The following is a 23295-nucleotide window of genomic DNA, read 5'->3' as shown; positions in this document are numbered from 1 at the left end:
ACAATGATGCAGCATCATTCAACACAGTATAACATTTTCAATTAAGGTATGTTTTACAAGAATTGCCTTTTTTTCCCTAAAGGCACAGTCCCTTGATTTAAGAATTAAATGTCTGGAGGAAAAAGCCCATTAAGGATTTATCTTTATGCTGCATTAAATAATCCAGGCTCCATGAATCAACCTGGGTACAATCTCTTTTGTCACAGCAAGAGGGTATGTTTTAAAAAAACGCCTAATGTAGAGCTCAGTGAAAAAGTGGGCTACAAAACATTGAAAAGCAAAGTTTAATATAATCTGTCAACCATGGTAAGTCTTAGAAACAGTAGGTTTCCATAGGAATATAAACATTATTTTCTCCTCTGATGCCGTATCCCCTGGGCCATAGAGAAAATGGTTTTTCCCCTCTACCATTCTGGGTGCCCTGCTGTATCCTGTAGAGCAAACGAGCTGAATCAGATAGAATCTGCAAAACCACCTTTTATTCCTTTTTTATTGTTTGTTTACCCTCTATTTTGTACACTCTGAAGAAATGGAGAGCTTATAGATGAAGCAACTTTATATCGCTGGTGAGAGAAATGTTTTAAAACACATGCAAAGAACAGTCCAAGTAGTACTTTTGGTGAATGTAAGGGCTGATGGAAATACACCAAAAACCTTACTTTTGTCTTTGAGCTTCTTTTTAAAATTTTCATCTGTGCAGGAAAACCCATTGAATTGTGTTAGCATACATTACAACAATAAGTAATATTTTTATCAAAGCACTATTATTTCATCTGCTTTTACCTAAAATAGAGTCTCTAACCTCATAAAGACTGAATATTAAGCCTTATTTTGTGACGTTAGGACTGGCACTATACTACCTAATGCTTTGTGTAAGGTTGAAGAGAATCTGATGAAATTAATCAGAAGATCTATATCTGAGTCACTATCTCTGTAACTTCACCTTTCTGAACCTTCGTTTTCTCGTATTAAACTTGGAGTACAAGTGCTTCTTACACTGTATGTGATGAAAAGTCAGTTAATGTTGCGTTGCCTTTTCTTTACATTTCCATCACAGTTCAATATATGGCCCTCCTGAATGTGACTAGTATATTGCTTATGTCACATTCAACTCACCACTCAGCTTCAATAACCCTGAAATGGTCTGTCTCCTATTCAACGAGATGAGGGCACTGATCGTGCAGTTAGATGTTATGTCAAGATCAGATTGCCGTGAAGTTGCTGAATACTGGCTCTCAATCCCTGTATTTATCTGGTTGTGCACTGGTAGGTAACAAGCAGTTGAGACGGGTACCAATCCTTGGATCAGACTTAGGGTAGCACAACTGTCCTTTGAGAACATAAAATTCTATATATGCCAAACAATCTATTTTTCTCAATGTTTGATGAATTGAGTTTTCTGATGGAGAGGAAACTGTGATACCTACAAGTATGGAAAGCCAGGGTATTCTAGAGCCAAGAAGACTTTAGAGATAATTTAACTCAAGCCCCTCATTGAACAGACAATAAAAATACTAATGTTCACACAAGAGACAAAAATGTACCAAAGCTACAGTAAATGGAATTTGTTTTGTTTCAAATGAATCAAAAGTTGCTTTTGCCACAGTAATCATTTGTAATAACAAAGACAGGTTAAATATGATTTAGTGTTGTCAGATGTTATGTGTATTTATATTTCCAAATAAATGAAAAACAATACATTTCATTCAAGTTATTTTCTCTCAAGTATAACCTGTATTATTAGAAATTTTTGTCTATATAACATCCAGGACAAACCTCCTCAATCATGAAAACAATTTTTGAATAAATTCATGCATTTTTCTAAAAACAAGATTAGCCTACTTTTGCTTTCAAGAAGGTCAAGGGCTCAATGCATGGTAAGAAATTTTCATTATTTTTTCCAAAGATACAGAGCCTTTCCTCACTTCTCTCATCAGGGCAGACAAGGTTTCTAAACACTGTTTCTAGTTCAGTTTAGAGGGACATAATCTTGGGACATAGTAATAATTCCTTTTAATTCTTTTTGACACTCCCTTGTATTGCAATTTGGATGAGAACTCTCCCATGATGACACTTTATAAGTTAGTAATCTAAAATAAACACCCAATAAAGTACAGAGTTGTCCTTCTCCAGCTGCTGACGAGGAAGTTTATAGAACCCAGGCACAGGAAAGGGTCTTGGAGGATTCCCTGTGGTCTTCGGCCTAGATGGCTTCTGCTACTCTTCTCTTTCTATGATGCTAAAATTATACACCAACTAACATCAGTTTCTTTGATGGATCTTGGAGGATTTTAATAAAATAAGATAACCAATATTAAATATATATTCTTACCTCGATCAAAAATTTCAATCCCTTCTCCTTTCATCTTGCAAAACAATTTTTCTTGTAGCCTTTTTACTTCAGATTCCTTCTCTTCTAGTTGCTCTTTCAAAGATGCCAGTTCATCCTACAAATGACAAATTCATTTAAAAAGAGTAGATTATGACTAAAAGAGAATATGTTCAGAGAGTATGTTCATAAGTCAATAATTAGTTTTTGTGAATGAAACAAAAAAAAACCACAAGAATTTAGACACAAACTTCAGAAATCAGACAATGGCAATGACAAGCAGAAAGCAAGACAATTAATAAAAGTCTAATATATAATTACTATGGTATAATTATTTCAAGTTTTTTTGTGAACAAATTAAAAAGAAACTTTTGAAAGCGTAATTAGAACTAGGGTAGCCCTAAGGTTTCTATCTTATGTTAAATAAAGAATCTGACCAAGTTAATCAAACAAGATAATCAAATTAGGTGTTTAGCGTCATAAAAGCGAAATAAAGTGCAAATTGGAACATACATATTAAGACTTGTTTGACATTTATCAGCATTTCAAGATGGCACTCAGCTTCCCTTAAGGTACAGCTTAATTAATGGGAAAGAAGTAGGTGATAAACAATTTTAGCCAAATCATGGGATTAAATAATTCATCCTCAGTAATTACTAAGATAAGAGAACAGAATCTCCTAGAATGGGAAAACAAAATAGATTTAGAAAACTAATTTGAAGTTCTGTCTCTTTTTTAACTACACAACTACGAAAGATTCCAAGTCCAATTTACTAATTTTTTACTATTTACTAATGTTTTAATCTTCATTTTCATTTTGGTAAAGAATTAGCTTAGCAATTAAGTTTTGCTGAATGTATTTAACACAGAAAAATAAAACTATGCAATGCTAATAAATGCACGTTTATTTTCAATAACACATCTTATTTTCAGTCTCTAAAGATATATATTGCATTTAGTACTATGTGAAGAAGACCCTCCAATTAAGCTAAGAAGTGACCCTATAGTTTTAACTTACGGTAGGAGAGGACACCAAACAAGACATTTTCATTAGCACTGGCAAGAAGTGTTGCCCCGTTCTCATTGTGCTTCTTCTAAGCAGTAATTCCTATTCACTGCCATGATATAGTTAACTATTGTATACATTTACCTTTAAGAAATTCCCAAAAAATGACAGCAGTGTCTACTATTGATATGAAACAGAATTCTTTCGCAGGTGAACTTTTGCAATTATTTTACCTTGTTTGGATCTCAGATAGTCTAAGAGAGTAAGCTTTAATTTATAAACAAGTATTTTTATTTACCTGTTTATTATTTTTTACTAATTATTTCATATGTTTCTGAAAACAAATTAGGGATCACATTGTCCCTTAAACCAGCTTTAAATGTATTTTTCAAAAACCAGGTGGACACATACACAAAATGAATGCACAAACTACTAAAAACACCACCACAGCAAAACAACACAAGCCAGAAAGCAACAAGCCATGGACCCCATTACCCAATGTCTACTACACCTTCAGGGACTCCCATTTTTGTTCCATCCGCTGCTTTTCATACTGCATCTGACCCACCTTGATTTTCATGCTAGAAAGTTTGGCCATTAAAGACTGGTAGAGAGACAGAGGAGTGAAAGAAAACTACAGACAGAAAAAGACAAGCTAAATAACCAGGAAAACAGTATCCGTTTATAAAGGAGGTTAGATTATTAAGAGAAATGACAAATTATATTCCATCAGCTTAGTTAATTCCCCATTTTTATTGAGAGTAACAGTGCTTAAATCAAGAAAGTCTCCAAGCTTGGAGAAAAATTTCATTCACTTGTAAAATACCTTCTTTATATTGATATTGATCATAGATAAGCAGTGGAGCTCTTTATTTAAAATTTTTTGCCATTGAGAAAACTTACTTTGGTTGATTTCAGCTTTTTTTCATACTGAAGTCGCTCATTATCCATTTCACTGACTCTTAACCTCAATTCATTAATCTCCTGCATTAGCCCCTGTCGGTCCAAAAAGAACAAGGAAATACATTAGGAAAGTGGTAACACACTTATCTATACTGAAATAACAGCACGGAAATCTTAAATCAACATCTCAAATCTTGGTTCAAGTTGTATGAATTAGATCAGACAAACAGAAACAAATGTTTCTCCCTGAGAACTAAGGAATCTTTCCATGCTTTGAATTCCTAATGCCTTTGCCCTACGACGATGGGATTATGAAAATAAAAGGTGACGGATTTTGATTAAGAAAGGTAGCTAATCACTACCATTCATTAGATATTTCTAGACTAAACTTCACTATACGGAACTCTCTGGTTTTAAAATAAACCAGAGAAATTTTCTCTAGTAAAACCTAGTACTTTCAGGGCCTTTTCAGAAATATGGTGGATGTTCATAAAAATATTTTTTATAATTTCTTCATTTGTCTACAAAATACAGATTGTTCATCAACCCCATCTGGGAGAATGGAATGAAATTTAAATCCTTTAAACCAAAGATTCTCAACTTGAGATGGGTGAGGGCCCTGTCGTTTACAAATATATTCAGTATCATAATATAATTTTATATTTGGAAAGTGAAAAAGAAAGCAATCTGTATGTTTTCATAATGCTAATACAAATACTATGACACCTTTCCTACCACCACTTTTTAAAACAAACTGATTTGCTTATAAAATTTGTCTAAATATTCTGAGAAACAGTGACATATTTTGTCCAGAGCCTGGAGTCTAGGAAAAGGAAATGAGAATGCCCTAATACCAACTCCTCCAAAGGAAAGACTCAAACACTCTGTGAAGGAGATGATTTTTTTTTTACTCCAAGCCATGAAGACCCCACCAATAGTTAGTTTTTTGTCCCTCTCTTTTTCAAGACATTTACTTCTGAGACACAAATTCATGAATGACAGAACAGAATTATATAAGAATGCCATAAAGAAACCCCACAGAACAATGCTATAAGAAATACAACTTTATTAATGACAGATTACTCTAAACGTCTAAGTGTAATGGTTTAACCTCACAAAGGCTGAAAAAAGGGATGCTATTGTGAATAACACTTCCCAGAAAATCCACAAGTTTTTAAACTGTTTTAACTGTTTTTTTTGTAAAATAAAGTATTATCTAGAATTATTATATAATAATTACTTATTAATATTAATTATCATAATTATTATTATTAATGTTTCAATAAGAAGCCATTTATTTTCTCTTTTACAAATGAGGTCAAGGACTGTTTGACATTATTTAACAACATTTTAATTATGATACCTTATCTACAAGTTCAGAATTCAACTTCAAGAAAAAAGTCAGCTTCTCCCATTTATTATCTCTCATTTATTAATCATCCTTGCATAATATGAGTTCTTAGTGATCTTCCTTCATCAATCTGGTCTTTTAAATATATATTTTCCCGCTTTCTCATTGTTAAACAGCCATGAATTCATATATGATACTGTTTTAGTTTACCACTTTCTTTAAAAGTAGTAGCAGTTTGCAAAGAAGAAACAATTGAAAAAAATAAAATTATAAAGTGAGTTTATTTTTCTTTTAAAAAATTACCCAAATATCCTTTGTGGTAACACTGTAAATATGAATGTAAGTCTCCAACATGAAAAAAATCATAAATCCCCACGACAACTCAAACTGGAAAAGCTGGAAATAGCTCCTTAATATGAAACTTTAAAAAATGAAATACAAATTATTTCCAACTAATTTGTTACCAGAAGTTCAGTCCTTTTTAAAAAGAAAATCTGTTACCTCCCCCTTTTCCCTTCCAGAAAACTCTTTCAGAGAAACTCAATTTCTAACATCTGTGCCATTACCAGAAGGGGGCACTGTTGAATAATGCTAACCATTTCCTATCAGCAATTCCTGGAACACGCAGGTCCTCAAACTTCCAAGGTTTCAAAAGTTTTACCTCAATCTTTGGAAGTACCTATATTTCTTTCCCACTCCAATATTTTCTTAGAACCTAATATCTAAATAATCTAAAATTCTAAGATAAAGTTAAAGAATTTGGGATTCATGAAACAGCCAAGAAAATATTTTATTGTTATCAAGGGAACCTTAATAGGAAAATGAGCATATTCAATTGTTTTAATTTTGATGACTATTTTCATATATAACAAATATTACCAAACATCCTATAACCTCTGGGTATGTTCATGCTACATTTTACCAAGTGTTGAATATTAGAAAATTGTCAGGATTGAGTTTACTGGAAGTTGTTTACAAGATCACTTTGCATGTTTGAGAATGCATGACTGAAGCAAGGAAGGACCGGGTAAAAAAGTTTTATAAAACCACAAACAAACTCGAGAGGTAAATATTGCTCTAGGGAAGAGGCAGTCTCATAATAAAAATCATGAAACATCTACTTCAATCAAATCCTGATGTTTGGTTAATATCTCATATCAAAATTCACCACAGTCATGCAGGTTAATATAGCCCCTAAACTTTGTGTATATAATGTGAAAGGTCACCTGTTGATCCCCAAAAACTGTAATTTCTTTACCTGCATCAGAGTTAGCGCCCTCCTGTGTCATCCACCTGTTGACTGAATTCTATTGTGTTATGCAAGAACTGTGGCGTCAGGGAATGACAATACGGGAAAAGTGGGAACTATCCAAACAGATTTTTTAAGAAAGCAAAAAAATCAAAATTTTAAAGAAACTGGATAACTTTCTAAGTTTCAAGAGCCCCAGTCTCAGTCAAGTGAGAAACATGCTCATACAGGTGATTGACAAAAAGTTTTTTAAGATTAAAACAGGAACCAAGTTAGGGATTTCCTTTTCTTACCGAGGAAGTAATACATACACAAAGAGTATCCATTATAGTTACATCTTTGACAGAAAATTTAATTTTTAAAACAGCAATGGAGTAAATCTCATTCAATTCAAATCTGTGAAGGGCTTTCATACAGTGGATAATATATGTAATGTATCTCATGTTGTGATGATATGTAGTCAGCATGAAATAAATGTTTGAATTAAAGATAGAGAGGAAAAAGAAGTAATGATTTCTTCTCCTTTCTCTTTCTTAGTACCCATTTTCTAATCCAGTATGACACCTCTCCATACCCCAACCAAAGAAACAAAATAGGAGGAAAAAAAAACAGAAGAGATGGCCCTAGGAGAGAAGGAATTTCTGCAGCCCTTTATAGTTCTTTTCAGATAAATAGATATCAAATGGATATGCCCCTGCAAAAAACAATAAGCAATAAACTAGAAGACCTGGATTAACAATAAACTAGGTAGGACAAACAAGAAAGCATGTTTAGCCTTAATATATACTAACAACAACAACAACAAAAATGGGTACTTAAAGTTGGAGAATCTACCCTGAATTTCACAAAAATATAGTGAGCTTTATTTAATTAGAATGATTTATGGGTGGAATAGCCAAAAGTAGAAGGCCAAATTAAATAATCTCTAAAAATGTTATTTTTATGATTTTATAATGAAAGCATGTTCTCTACACACATTTAAAAATCTATTTAGTATGTAGTAAATAATCAGTGTGCTTAAAGAATTACTAGTAAATCAGGCACTTAAACTCATTATTTCCACAACGAAGAAATCAGTATGGATGGACAGACAGAAAGACAGAAGCTCCAAATATCTTTCTAAAGGCTAATGAAAGGATTAATATTTCACATCAAAAGTCTCAAAATAAAAATTGCCATTAGCATTTAGTGATAAAAAGTCAATGCAATTAAAGTTGATCCTTAAAAAGAAGCACAGACGATGGAGGACACACAGTAATTAACTGTCTCCCCTTCACCCCTCCAAGGAACTTCACCTTGCTCTAGGAATATATGTGTATGCAATAAACACACACACACACACACACACACACACACACACACACGCATGTGTATGTATATGTATATAAAGAGAGGGTGCTACTTACCTCTGTGTCTCTGAACCTGTCTTCATAATCCAACCTGTCCTTCTCTACAGCCGTCAGTTTTAACTTCAAGTTAGATATTTCAGCCATCAGATCCAACTTCTGAGTTTCTAAGGATGTCCTACTCAGAAGCTCCTATTAGAATTTGTGATCCATTCAAAAGTTTTTTATTATAAATAGTTACATATGGATGTGTCTCACTTATGATTACAAAACTGTAACTATCAAGTAGAGTATGTGATGAAGATTAATTACTAAATAGATACCATTCAGTTAACCTTCATTCAGTAGAACTAAACACATGTCTGCTTATTGGGGAGACATACTATATACATACAGAGGGTGCCAAAAAAATGTAGATACATTTTAAGAAAGGAAAACTGTTTTAAAATTGCAATACTCAATATATACCGACAACAAAAGATGAATATAAGTTACATTTGGTTTCTGAAATTACAAGAGATGCTCAAAGTGGTTACCATCAGCGTCCAGACATTTCTGATTATGGCGAACTACCGCTTGAGCAACATTGACCAAAGTGTCCATTTGTATACATTTTTTGGCACCCCTGGTAGACACACACATATGTAAACCTTATATATTCTGAAGGCTAATGATAACACTGATGATAATAATGATGATGATATATTCGCTATGTGCCAGGCACTGTTCTGACATGTATTTAGCTATTTGATACTCAAAAGCTCATGAATTACAAACTCATAAGGATAACATGGATTACCCTTATTCAACAGATGAGAAAACTGAGAACAGAGAGGTTAAGAATTTGCCAAAAGTTGTACAGCAAGGAAATGGCACAGCAGGGACTCAAACCTAAACAACCTCACTCCAGTGTGTACTCCGTCCATTATATTATAAGATCTCTCATATATGAGCCCCGTGTGTGTGCACGCGTGCGCACACAAGATTTTTTTTTTTTTAATAAAGGTCATATATGGTACTTATCTCTTTTCTTAACCATAAAAATATGCTCATGGCTAGTAATTAAGAAACCATATGAAACCATAAAGTAGAAAGTTAAAATTACCTACAATCCTATTAACATTTTATGCCAGATTTTAATTACATGAACACTTTTTATTGTATGTATGTTTCAGACCCTGTTATTCTAGGTTTTTGCTTAAAATATATCAGTCTAAGTGAATCACAAAATTAACAGAGCGAACATGACATATAAATGTAGCATCTCAAATAGTTCAGCAGGAAAATCCCACCAGGGGGCTAGCTTTGTACATACCTGCTGCAGCATTTCCTCTGTGGCATTCAACTTCTCTCTGTGCTCTTCAAGACAAAACTCCAAATCTCGAATCTTCTCCCCCTGTGCCTCTACCTGGTCTGTTAACACACTTACCTGTATTTAAAGCAAAATAGTACAATGGATTAGGAAGAATTTGGGTCCCACTACAACCTTTATTTCTCTAAATAGAATAAGAACTGGAATGCTGTCAACCCCTCATTCGGTTGTAAAAAAAATTTCTGAGAATTAATAAGTCAGCAGCCCTTCACACTCCTCCTTATGTGATGCTTGTTGACCTAAGGACTCTTATTCGGTTTTTAAGAAAGTTAGGGCTGACTGGGGATGCACAATGCTTTATAGGTTAAAACCATTTCAGCCATTTATGATAGAGCATGTATATAAATTACCTTTTTAGGGCACGGGGTGAGGGTGGGAGGTAATATTAGAGACTAAGAGAGGAAATGGAGTTAATGTTTGAAAGAGAAGTTAACAAGGACGATTCAAGTTTGTTACTTCATGAAGAATTTTTTAAAAATCCAGAAAATTCAAATTCCATGATATCTTTCATGACCACATGGTTCAAAAATGTGTTCAAAGCCAACGTGTAACTCAAAGGTCCACGAAGAGTCAGTGGGTTAGTCCTCCATCCTCAGTGCTTATTGCAAATCTCTGTTTTCCTCTAACAATCACCAGCCTAGTAAACATACTTTATTTAGCTCAAAATACCAACGTACAAATACTTGTCATGCATTTAAAACAACATGGATGAACCTAGAGGGTATCATGTTAAGTGAGATAAGTTAGACAGAGAAAGACAAATACCATACGACTTCACTTATATGTGGAATCTATGAAAACAAAACAAATGAACAAACAAAACAGAAACAGACTCAGAGAACAAACTGATAGTTGCCAGAAGGGAGGGGAGTGAAGGATGGGTGAAAAAGTGAAGGGGATTAACAAATACAAACTACCAGTTATAAAACAAATAAATCATGGGAATGTAGCATACAGCATATGGGAATATAGTCAGTAATATTGTAATAATATTTTATGGTGACAAATGGTTATAGACTTATCGTGGTGATCACTTTGTAAAGTATATAAATGTCGAGTCATCATGCTGTGCATCTGAAACTAATGTAACATTGTACATCAACTATATTTAAATGAATGCATATATACATACATATACATACATACCATGTTTCCCCGAAAATAACATCTAGCCAGACAATCAGCTGTAATGCATCTTTTGGAGCAAAAATTAATATAAGACCCGGTCTTATAGTATAGCAAAATAAGACCGGGTCTTGTATTAATTTTTGCTCCAAAAGAAACATTAGAGCTGATTGTCCGGCTAGGTCTTACTTTCGGGGAAACAAGGTAAATAGGAAAAAGTAACAAGAAGAAGAAAACTCAAATTTTGTATAAACAGGACTCCACTATTCACTTTGTGTTTTGTTTGGTCCATAGCATTGTCTTAAAAACTTAAAACTATTAAATATATATGTATTCAGATTCAGAAGTATATATTCAGACTTGAGTCTATGTTATGAGTACGAGTGTATGTGTGTGTACTATATACAATATATATATTATAAAATTGGAATTTCTGCTACATGTTAAAAAATCAGCTCAGATGACCAATCAGAAAATCAGATCAGATGACACTGATCCTTGAAGACTGGCCCTTGAAGAGCTAAGGTTGTTAAGGGCTGCTCGCCTTAGCCTGGGTATGCACGCCCTTACTCTGTCACAGTCCTCACCACTCCCTACTGTATGCAGATGGCCTGTGGCACTTATGTCTATCAGCAGTCTGGCTCCGGTAAGCATCTGAATTTGCTATTCCACTTTAAAATGGTCTTTGTAAGTATGCCATGAAGAAAGAACAGCATTTATAAATCACTTGCCTGAAGAACGAGAGATTCTTTATCATTTTCTAAACGTGCTAGCCTTTCTTGATACACATCTCCATTCCCGGGTAGGTGTCCATTTGTCTGAAAAAGGAAGTAATATGGGTAAGGCTGACCTTCTTTAAAATGGAACTACTGTGGATAAATAAAAAATTGCATCTGTTTTTTAATCCAAGGAAACGGAATTGAATTCAGCACAGCTATTACTGCCATTAATAGAAAATATGAGAATGCAATTCGGTTCATCTACCTCAAAATAGGGAAGACAGGCACATTACACATGTAGGCATGTTTTCACCAAACTAAACAACTTCTCATCAAGCAGAAAATAATGACCCAGAAGGAGCAGTGGCTACTGTTATTCATTGACAGTGGATGTACACCTGGGGCACGCAAAGCTTTGCACGTGGGTGGTTGGGCACGAAACCCTATTTTCCCCCTGAATGATCAGTGCCCCTAATTCTGGATAGGGACAGTGGGATGCCCTTTAGTTCCTCCCCTCTCCTCCCAAAGTCCCAAATCCAGGATTGCAAATGGGAGACAACAGGGGCAACTTACACCACAGGCTTCTTCTTGGTACTCAAGTCTCCAAACCATGGAACAAATCTTCCCTTCCTCTTTAAAGCCTTTCTCTCTTCCCCCAAAAGCTTAAGCACTTAGTCCACAATGACTTCCCCTGGCAGCACTGACTAGCCATGCTCATTGGTGATTTATGACCTTCTGTCCCAAATTCACTAACTTCTTGTGAGTTTGCTTGTTCACATAACATTATCCCAGGCTCCTGGGCAGAGCTTATAAACAGATACCATCTTGTAATCTCCACAGCATCCGGCTCAGTGCTCCCTCTTCCTGCCCATCCCTCATGACCCACCTCCGTCCCCGCTTTTTATAAGATTTGGGTATATTTATGAATGGTATAAATGCCAAAGGAAGTACAGATTGGGTAAGCAAGTTAGATTTTTTTTTCTCATTTGTCTTAAATATTCAAGTCATTAAAGAGACACATGAAAAGGCTTACAGTGAGCAGACAACATAAAAACGTCATTTTGAAATATTTGTAGTCTATGTGATATGTCCCTGTTATCTCATTTAAATAATTCATGACCATATAATATGTAATCTCAATAGGATTTCCTGATTTCTCATTCAAATGCAATAGAAACAAAAGCCAGTAGAGTCCAAATTGGCTAGATGGGTTCAATTGAAAAATCAAATAACAACTTCAGATTTAGAATCAGAGAAAATACAAATACATCCTTACCACCAAGCACACATTTCAAGTGAGATCTATTATTTTTCCATAATTAATTGGTAATATTATTCTATCTTTCCAACTAATGCAGTTTCTACTATAAATTCTGAGAATAACAAAAGTCATGTGTTAAGAAGAGGGGAGAAAAACAAAAACGAGCATTAACAAAAAAGGAACATTTCAGGATGTTTCTTCTAAAAACTTAGGCACACTGGATATATTTCCCATGAGGCCACAAAAGAATCAGAAGCTAATTTAGTAAGCATGCAATGTGACTTTAGAGTGGATAAAATTAACATCAGCTATTTGACCACATACCTGCACTCCTCTCAGCATTATTCTCTTCATATTGTAAACTAAAATATCCAGAATTAAATGACAAGTATTATCAGTCTGATGGGAGTGCCTGGACAACTTCCATCTCTGGGGACTACCATGAAAATGAAACTTATGCAACTTGTTGAGGACAGTTTTTTTTTGGACAAAAGCCAAATGTAGGGAGACTTGTTGCTACACAGCTTTAAAGGCCTCGTTTTGATTAAGGATGTCAGCAGACACATGCTTTTAAAACCCCACACAAACAACGTTTTATAAACAATACCTTTCATGAGGCAGAACAAAAAGCTTTCTGCTCAGTGAGGACACAGGGCAAAACTCCATGCACAGCACCTCTTCATTTGTCAATGCGCATTCACTGTCAATGTGCACGGGGTGAGTTTGACAGATTTCTTTAGGGTCTCCCGAAAGGTTCTTTTAGACACGTGACTTGAATAGGGAAGATGGGCTCTAACTCCTCCTTGCCTTATTTCCATGCACATTATCATGCTTCCCAAAGCTTCTGCAGTAGGGGAGAGGGATACATGCTGACGCTACATTACCCTGGTCACAGGTATCCTCCGGAGTCCCCCGAGTTAAAGAAGGATACGGAATAGAAGCTTCCTAGAAGCGAAAGCCCAGCTCCTCCTGTAGTAGCACACCATATTCATTCCTTCACCCATTATTCATTCATTTATTCAATATTTATTGAAAGCCAGCTGTGCGACAGGATGCAGATCTAGCAAAAGAACCTCTCTTCTACTTTGGAAAGGTAACATGAGATCAACAAAAAAAATGCTGTCCCTCTGTTTCTTGCCACTTACTCGTTCTTAACTCACTTTCAGAAAAGGCCAGAGAACTCTCTTGCTATTCCATCCAAACAAACAGCGGTAGCCTGGGGATTTCATTAAAAGTGCACCTCTCACTTATCACACTGCACTGGCCTTTCTCAACTGAGAGTTCTACTGACCTGGTCCATTTTCCTGTGTTTTCCTGTGCCTGTGGACACTTTTCATAGATGTTTACCAGAAGCCGAAGGGGAAAACAGCTTTAGCGTTAGCCAGGATGTCTCAGAGACATGCTGCATAACTCAGATAACTGTGACCACATATGGGATACAATCTTAAGATGTACCTCGTTTGCCAAGACTTGAAAACACATTCCCTGGAGGCGCACATGAAAAGAAAAGCTGGTCAGAGAGCAGCAGGGATCAGAGGATGCTGGGAATGGAGTGTGTGTCTGCGAGTCAGGGACTTGGAAGAACAACCAGCAGCCCTGCAGAGAACACATGCCCCAGGCCTGAACTCTTGAAATTACGAACGTTTCATTTTTAGAAAAACTTTGTTTAAAGTTATTTTGAATAAATATCTATTTTTTAACATAGACATAAGATAGAAATTATTATAATTTAACAGGTTCAGAAGCCAGTCAAGAACACTTCGTTTCCCCCATTTATACTCTATTTATTTCATGGGCTATGGTGTCTGTTTTGGCGTTATTACCATCAGTATTTTCACTCACTGTTTAAAACTGTATTTTTGTAATTTCTGATCATCTTGAAATTGCCTCATAATTAAAACTGCCACATAATCAGACACTTGGGGATTTCATGACCTGATTTAGGTCATGACCCTCAGCTTCTCCTAGTGAAAAATGCATTGTAAGAATGCCCTCGGGTCATCAAGCTAGACCTAGGGTAAGCAAAAACTATTAGGTTGGTGCAAAAGTAACTGCAGTTTTTACAACCATTTTTAACCTTTTAAACCACAATTACTTTTGCACCAACCTGATACTTGCTTGGCTCAAAGGGACACATTTCCCTATTTGCCCTCTTAAACTCAGAGCTTGCTATTATGTGCTATTATAAGGCACATAATCCTCCATTGTTAATATTTGTGTTAAATGTCTCAGTCTTAAAAACTACTTGTTCACTTCTACAAGGCTACAGCTATAGCTACGCTATTAAAACAAACTCATTCTTGTAGATTTGACATTCCTCCGGCTACTAGTGTTACTATTTTCTTTTTTCTTATCCAGCCTCTGATCATAAGAAACCATTACACAGGCAGCAGAAATTAGTAATGAAGGAATAACCTACATCCTACAGGAAACCAGGGGATCTCCCTCATCTGGGCAAAATAATAATTAGAACAGCAAATACCCAGTTGCACTAAAGAGAATATTAGTATCAGTCGTAAGTACATGGACTCTCAAATTGGTTACCATTAAACATGAATGAAATCTTAATTATGTAACTAGTATCATTCATTAATAAGTTTTCCTAAAATATTATGGAAGCTCCTTCACCGTCTGAGACATGTCTAGCTTTTGTCAAAACAGTGAACTACATATGAGTAATTTGTAACCTAACTCCTCTTGGAACTGGACTCAATTCTTTCTTTTACTCATTGCAAAGGGGTCCTGTAATGTTAAACTTTTTCCCCCTACTCTCTATAATCCACACTTCAGTATTACCTTTTTGACTAGTCATCCACAAGACTTACTGATAAGCATTCAACATATGTTACCTTATGGGGTATTCACAATCCTGTGTGGCAGAAACTATCATCCCCATTTTATAGATGAGTAAACTGAGGCAAACAGCTTAAGAAATTTTCCCCAAATCATACAAGCTTCAAAGAGCCAGAGCCAACATCAAAATTCAGATCTGCTGTCTCCAGAGTCTGCATCTGTAACTGCCAAGTTATAATCCTGCCTTCTCTATCATTCTCTGCTTTTTTACAACAGGACCTCCTTTATTCATTATTTTAGCAATTTCCCCATGAACAATAAAAAGGGGGAATTTGCTAAGGTTCTGTGTTCCTTCAATTCTAAGATGCCATCAATTTTTATCACACTATTAATTTTTTACTGTGGTGAGACACACGTATAAAATTTATCATTTTGACCATTATTGAGTGCACAGTTCAGTATATTAAGTACTTTCACGTGGGTGTGCAACCAACTTCATCATCCATCTACAGAACTCTTTTTCATCTTGCAAATCTGAAACTCTGTACCCATTAAATATTAACTCCCCATTCCTCCCTCCCCCCAGCCCATGGCAACTACTGTTCTACTTTCTGTCCCTATGACTTTATTGACTACTCTAAGTACCTTATTATTAAAAAGAAGAAGAAATAAACAATTCCAGCTAAAATGTGTATATATTTCACTTTTAAGATCACAAAACACAATGCAACTTCTGAGATATTAAAGTGGGAGAAATCTAATATTATCAGCAAATCCTTAAATTATAAGCCTAAGACCCTCTACCTGTTGGATTCTCAGTGCTGCCTCAATCCCCTTTTGGTTCTAAAAGTAAAGTTTACCACAGGCTTAACACTGTGACTATTCATTTCATACTTATGCCTTGATTCATCCAAACACTCATTCCAGCTTTCCTCTTCTCTATTTGGGTATTGCCCTTTGCCGGTTTTCTTGTTTTGTTCTTTCATTTTCTGTGTGCTTGAAGAAATACATATAATTTGGAAGGATTGGGGTCAAGATGAGGGAATAGATATAAATAAATTGGATAAATATAAATAAGTTTAACTGAACTTACTTATATAAGTTCAGGATCCACCTCTAGTTTATTTTTTAACTGTTGTTTTTAGGGTAAAAACTGAATATTCATAAGTTGTGTAAAGTATTTATCATTTTGTGGATATTTAACTTAAGTATGTCAAATATTAAGATAGAGAACAACCCAAAATACAAATTAGTAGGCCATTATCCATTGAAGGAATACATTTAACACAATAAACAATCAGTTCATTCAAATGTGCACTTCATTTTATCATTCAAGTGGCATTACAAATATACTTCAATACAAATATACTTATTGTACACCTACTATGTGCCAGTTGTCATTCTAGGCACCATGGATATAGTGAATTTTGTTTGTTTTTTTAATACAGGCAAAATTCACTGATTCATCATTTTACATTCCAGTTGGAGAGACAGAAAATAAGTGATATAAATATGGAAAATCCACACATAAGCGGTAAGTGCTAAGAAAAAAACAAAGAAGGGAAATGTAACACAAAGAATGAATATGTGAAATTTTGGATATAGTGGCCAGGGAAAGCCTCATTGAAAGCATAACTTTTAAGTAAGTACCAGGAGACTATGAGAAAACTAGTATATGGATATCTGGGGAGAGCTTTTCAGGCAGAGTGAACAGCCAGTCCAAAGGCCTGAGGCCTGTTTGCCCTACATGTTTGAGCATCAGTGAGGAAGTCAATATGCCTAGAGTGGAGTGAAAGAGGGAAAGTGTAATGAGACATGAGGTCAGAAAATAATTACGAGCCACTCCTGTAAGGCCTTGCAATCCAGAGTCAGCATTTGGCTTTTGCTCTGAATGAGAAGTGACTATCGTTGGAAGTTTCTAAAACAGGAGTGCATGACATGATCTGGTTTATATTCAGATATCATCATCATCATTTTTACTCTTTTTCGGAAAGACTTTAATAAAACAGGCTGAGTATGTGTTAATGGAAGTGTTTTGGACACAAGCCTTTGTTTTGGACACCACTTGTTTTTGGACACAAGTTAAAAATTCAACCACAGGTACCTTTATGCTATGGCTACCATTGGCAGACTCTGGATGTGGGCTAAGAATAGGTTCTTCTCCCACTAGTAAATTCCTTTCCCATTACATGCCGAATAATCAGAAAAATCTAGAGTAAAGAAGGGTGAGACAGGAAGTAGAAATAGCCTAAGGAATATTCTAGGAAACATCTAATTTTAGTGCATGAAGCAATTCCTTGAAGAAATCAGAAAAGCTGGATACTTAAATCTCTAGAGGAGAAACTTGCAGAACAAATATAAAGTATAATAACAAGGCATCACGTACTACAAAAAATAAACTATCTCTAACTGTCCAAGTTGTGTAGCTGCACCACCACTAAAACATTATCGTACTATTTGCACTCAGAAAGGGGAAGGCATCTTGGCTGGGGACATATGGTGTTTCCCCGAAAATAAGACCTAGCTGGACCATCAGCTCTAATGCGTCTTTTGCAGCAAAAATTAATATAAGACCCGGAAAGAAGGTAAAAGATAATATATTATTTATATTATATTATATTATAGTTTTATACACAGTCCTATATTATATTAAAGTAAGACCAGGTCTTATATTAATTTTTGTTCCAAAAGATGCATTAGAGCTGATGGTCCAGCTAGATCTTATTTTCGGGGAAACATGGTAAAAACATTCAGCATGGCCCAGTCGGCACCAGTATTTTGTGTCATGTCACGTGAACATGTTTTAGCTTTAGGATGTAGATTATGGTTCCCAAAGAAAATATTAATAACTTCCATATCTACCACAGATCCAAAAATAGACCTTAATTCTCTCATACAATTTTCACTGGCTTTTATATAAACACAATTAATTCATAAGCTTATTAATATAACTTCCTCTAAATACTTACGAAATAATACTTTTTCTATCTTCTCTTTTGAATATGTTTTTGTGATCTTCTACTGATTTTATGTGTTTGACACATATTAAATCCATGGTGTTTACCATTGTATTCAGGGAAAGAGGAGATCTGCCATATCATCAATTTTTGAGAAGGAAGCCTAGAAAGAGCCCTCATTGTTCAGTGACTAACGACATCATTGAAAGCCCAACTCCACAACTTAACTCGCACACTGGAATTGAAATGACTGCCACAAACCACTAGATGGCCCTTCATATCAAATATTGCTAAAAACTGTTGCCTTTTGAGGTGTCTGTTCACTGTACTGCCTATTTAGAATTGCTTTTTACAGTAAACCGCCCAATATTATTGAGAGAGTATCTGTTATGTGTATTCTTTCTCTTACTGGACTATTTGTTCTAAGCCACAATAGGTCATTCTGAAACAATCTCAAAGCTAGTCCAGTACTGTAAGAATAATCAGGTGACCTGCTGGCACTCATGAAATGTACACTAACAGCACTTTTAAAAATTTTTTCCTGAGAATCAAAATGGAATTGGGATATCTTAAGGGCAAACCTGTTGCCCTATAATTTTTATTCTTGTTCTAATTGGTTAGAAATTTTGGAAAAAGAAGCAAAGAGATTCACAGCATGGGATTTGTAACATGCAGACACCTACCATTTGACTCTGAAGCCACTCAATGAGCGTTTCTGCTGTTGAATCTGGAATCTGGCATCTCAACCCTTCCTTCTCATCCGTTTCCATCATCTCTAACAATCCACGCAGGTCTTCCACAAGGTGCAGAGCTCGCAAGCTTCCCATAAATGGGGAGGTGGGAGACTGGCAATCAAAAATCCCATTGGAATATTCCAGAGCCTTAGAGCCTAGGGCACACACACAAAAAAAAAGTCATAGAGAAAGCAACAGAATTTATATTAGATAACAAACTAAAGCTGAAGGTGGCAAGCAAGTCTAGTCACAGTGAGCAGTAAGCAAAAACAGGGAAAAGATAATTCGATCATGTAAATCTCTCCAAGGCATAGTTATCTAGTGCAAAAATTAAAACTATATAATCGATGGTAAATACCAGTGGTCAAATACCTAACAGGGAGGCCAACTGTGTGGTATAGTAAGAGGATAGTGGGCTTTGGTGTAAGATGTGCTGACCTGGTAGAAAGAAGGGATAAGAAGGTAGCAGATCAGTTTGTTGGGGAGCCATGCATTCCAAAAAACACAAATATTAGGGGCCATAAAGTCTTTAAATTTCCTATAAATAAGTTACACATTGAGGTGGAAATTGCACAGCATAATTTCAAAGGTAAGAGGGTCAGCTTCCAGTTAACTTACCAGAATTTAATCTTTGAAGAAGTTCAATGATTACATATGTATACTTATATTTGTACATGTACGAGTATGTATGGGCATGTGTATGTAAAAATTTTCCCCATGATTGTTTGCAGCCTAATATCAAATGCTCTTGCTAATTTTAACTTTTAAAAAAGTTTTACAGCCATTTTTGTTTTCTATTATTTATAAAACATTCTGCTACTTAAATCCACATAACTGACCCACAGCCCATTCTGAAAGCACTCGTATATACCTCTTCATCTCTTAGATTTTTATTTTCTGGTCTGTCAAATGTACATACTATCAAATATAAATACTGACTTTATACTTAAATATCAGTAATTATGATATTTAGGCTATCACCTCATGAATCTGAAGGTCTTACAATTGGGTGAGACCTGTGAAACAATGTGTAAGTTCTCTCTCCAGTTGGCCATCTGGCTTGATCCGTTCTAACAATGGGGAGAGAAATTCCCTTCCAGCTAGTCCATTCCATTGATCTACCTAATACTGGGACAAAATCTGCCAAACTCTAATAATGGCAACCATTGATGTTAGGCACAATGCTAACTAACGCTTCACGTAACCCTCAGAATCAATCCCCTCAAGATCCCTGTAAAGCTGAGATGAGAACGCAGAAAAATATACATTGAGGAGAGTATGTCAGGGGGAGGGAGGGACAGAAGAGCATTAAAAACCAGACAGGCTCTAATGTCTTATTCCTCAGATTTAAGCAATAGGATCACCTGATGATATTATTAAAAATACATGAGCCCATGATAACACTCTATCCTGTTAAGTCCCTGTCACAAAACAAAGTGGGGATAAGGGAGAGATGTGTATTTAGAAAAATTCCCCAAATGTTTGTAGTTATTTCTCTTCCTCTCTCTCACCTCCGTTGGAGGTATAATATTAACAGAGGTTAATTTGAAAACATAAATCTAGACCCTACCCACAATTCTACTGGACCGACTTAGTTTGAGGTGGGACCTGAGGAATCTTGGTTTTCTTAGTAACTCTAACGTTGACAAGAACAAATACACTAATCTAGTGCAATATATAAAATATAAATCCTTCAACTACTGTTGCAGAAATAGCACTTCTCTTATCTTCATTTTCACTATAAGTGTAAGGTTAAAACTTCTGGTAAGAGTCTAGAATTGGTTCTAGTTATATTTTCTGAAATTGTGACAGAGTAATGCCCCAGGCAACAATACACTTTTCTAGGTTAAATATAACCAATTCCTTACTAGATGTGGTGGTTAAACTCTTTGCCTTCTGGTTAACCTCCTCTAGATAAGTTTTAGTATTCCAGTGATCCCTTGAAAATGATATTCCATGAACTGAATACAGTACTCTAAAGGTATGATCTTATCTACAAAGGAGATCAAATTGAAGTCGGGTCTGCAAGACATGTAAGTATAACAAAGGAGGCCAAACCATGACATGCCACTTCCCTCAAAAGAAGAACCTTCTGAAAAGGAAAACACAGTTTCTTCAAACCACCCAAACAGAGTAGAATTGAATTTATGACACACAAAAAAGTAAGCAGCTGGGGCAGGAAAACTAGAATCCAGGAGCAGTAGAGGCCAGCTGTATCCTGACCCTTATCAACAAGTACATTCATGACAACCCCACCCAATAGCCCATTCAACCCTCTTCCCGTAGTAATGGATATTTATCTTGAGACAAAATACAAAATGTGACGCGAGACCTTAGGTAGCCACCACTCTTAAGAGACTGCAAGGGAGTGAAAGGGTTCGCCTATTAACTAGTCAGTCCCCTCAGCCATGATGAGAAAACCAGGAAGGGGGGTCTGCTGCTTTTGCTCAGCTTCCATAATAGAGAACTGCTGAAGATTCTTAACAAGGAAGTAATAGGATCAGACTGTGCTTTAGAATGGTGATTCTGGTGGTTTAGAGAAAGATGGACTAGAGCAGGAAAGCAAGAGTGTCAGGAACATCAAATGAGAGCATTACTTAGATAAAGCAAGACAATGGTAGCATAAACAGGACAGATTTTAGAGAGGGGGAAAAAGGGAACGATAGAATTTGGTATGACGTAAAACTGATAGAACTTGATTGACTAAGCTGGGGGATATGACGGACAAAAGTGTGTAGAAGGACTTAAATTTCTGTTAAGGAAACTGTGGATGAAAGGCTATGAAATTAGCTGAAGACTACTAGAGGGGTTTCTGAGGAAAGACAACGACCTCAATGTTTTAAACAATGACACTGATGTATCTATACAGGACATTTCAGGGGAGATATCTGATTGGCAGTTAGAGACAGGGACTTAAAGCTTAGCAAAGAATTGGAAAAGTAATTAGATGTGAGGGTCACTGGTGGAAAAGTGTGGAATTCAAGGGAACAGATCAGAACATTCATGGATAGTAGGTAGAGCAGTATCCCTCAAAGTGTGGTCCCCATACTGCCAGCACCCAAATCACCTGGGAAGCAGATTCATCATCCTTGATCAGAAGCCTAGGATGGTGCTGAAACTTTTGACATTTTAAAATAAAATTTAAGAATAATTCTGGAAGAAAATGGAGAAGAGGAACAAATACAGTACCATAGGGAACCAAACTAAAGTCGTAGGAGAGAGACAATGAATGAAAATAAGAAAATGGAAAGGTAATAAAAGAGTTATCATGAAAAGGCCAAGAGAGCAGAGTAAATGGCACGATTCCATTTTTTTCAGAGGATGCAGATTACCTGCTATAATACCATCCATTTGCTCCAACGCTGCAGCCAACATGTCACTTGCATCACTCATCATTTTGATACTCGTCAAGGGCAAATTCCAACCTAGATCTGAAAAAACAATGATGTTAGCATTACATTCTCTAAATGATACACACTTCCTGGCAGGTTTGATAATTCAACTTCAAATTATAGCTCCGTCTAGCAGACAAATACGGAGAATGTCTAAGTAGCACAGCCGAATTCACTGAACCATTTAACAAGTGTGGCCAATCATCGTCTACCGCACTGCAAGACCACGGGCTACACCTGTGTCAGTGAATAAACTAAGTAAGATTCAGTTCTTACACTCAAGGTGTTTAAAATTCAGTAAAACGGTCTCCATGTTGTTCTCTGTAAAGCTCTAGGTCCCCGTGAAAGGCATTGGGGATGGCTGTGGAACCTTGTTGAGGGCCATGAGGTATGCTGGGTAGAGAAGACTTCTTTTTCCCAGCACCAGCCTTACCCAATCTCTGCTCATTTAAGTTTGCCTTTTTTTCCTTTATAGAGAATTAATTTAATTGTAAGACTTGCCTAATAAAATGGTTCATGAATAAATATACTACACACACATATCTGGTATTTTATAATGTAATAGTAGTCATCATGTACTGAATGCCTACAGTGGTCCCTATATATTTACATAAATTATCCATAATCCTTAATCATGACAACAACCCTATAAAACGGGATAAATTCATCTCCATTTTATAATTGAGACCAAAGACGTTTGTTGATTTTTTGCATAGAAACAGCAAATAAAGCAAAAATAAAAAAGGCATTTTTAACCT

The 23295-nt window shown here is 35.7% G+C and overlaps 1 protein-coding gene across 30 annotated transcripts in view; it reads right to left on the bottom strand.

The window, feature by feature from the left end:
• PPFIBP1 (PPFIA binding protein 1) overlaps nt 1–23295 on the bottom strand; it is a 172868-nt gene that overhangs the window by 31175 nt on the left and 118398 nt on the right. For 8 of the 30 annotated variants that reach the window (XM_081061320.1, XM_081061324.1, XM_081061323.1 and 5 more), the window contains 8 exons: nt 22478–22576; nt 19095–19300; nt 11413–11499; nt 9500–9613; nt 8245–8376; nt 4239–4331; nt 3847–3939; nt 2333–2447 (listed from right to left, as the gene is read on the bottom strand). In XM_081061320.1, the coding sequence (XP_080917446.1) occupies nt 2333–2447; nt 3847–3939; nt 4239–4331; nt 8245–8376; nt 9500–9613; nt 11413–11499; nt 19095–19300; nt 22478–22541 (904 nt within the window). In that variant the 5' untranslated portion in view covers nt 22542–22576. Of the gene's footprint in view, nt 1–659; nt 693–2332; nt 2448–3846; nt 3940–4238; nt 4332–8244; nt 8377–9499; nt 9614–11412; nt 11500–19094; nt 19301–22477; nt 22577–23295 lie in introns of all 30 variants that reach the window. The other 22 variants (XM_081061307.1, XM_081061311.1, XM_081061310.1 and 19 more) reach the window with 4 other exon arrangements.

Source organism: Rhinolophus hipposideros, assembly GCF_964194185.1.
Source record: "Rhinolophus hipposideros genome assembly, chromosome: 9".
Taxonomy (NCBI): Eukaryota; Metazoa; Chordata; class Mammalia; order Chiroptera; family Rhinolophidae; genus Rhinolophus; species Rhinolophus hipposideros.
The sequence above is the reverse complement of the archived record's forward strand: the minus strand, read 5'-3'. Positions and strand labels throughout refer to the sequence as shown.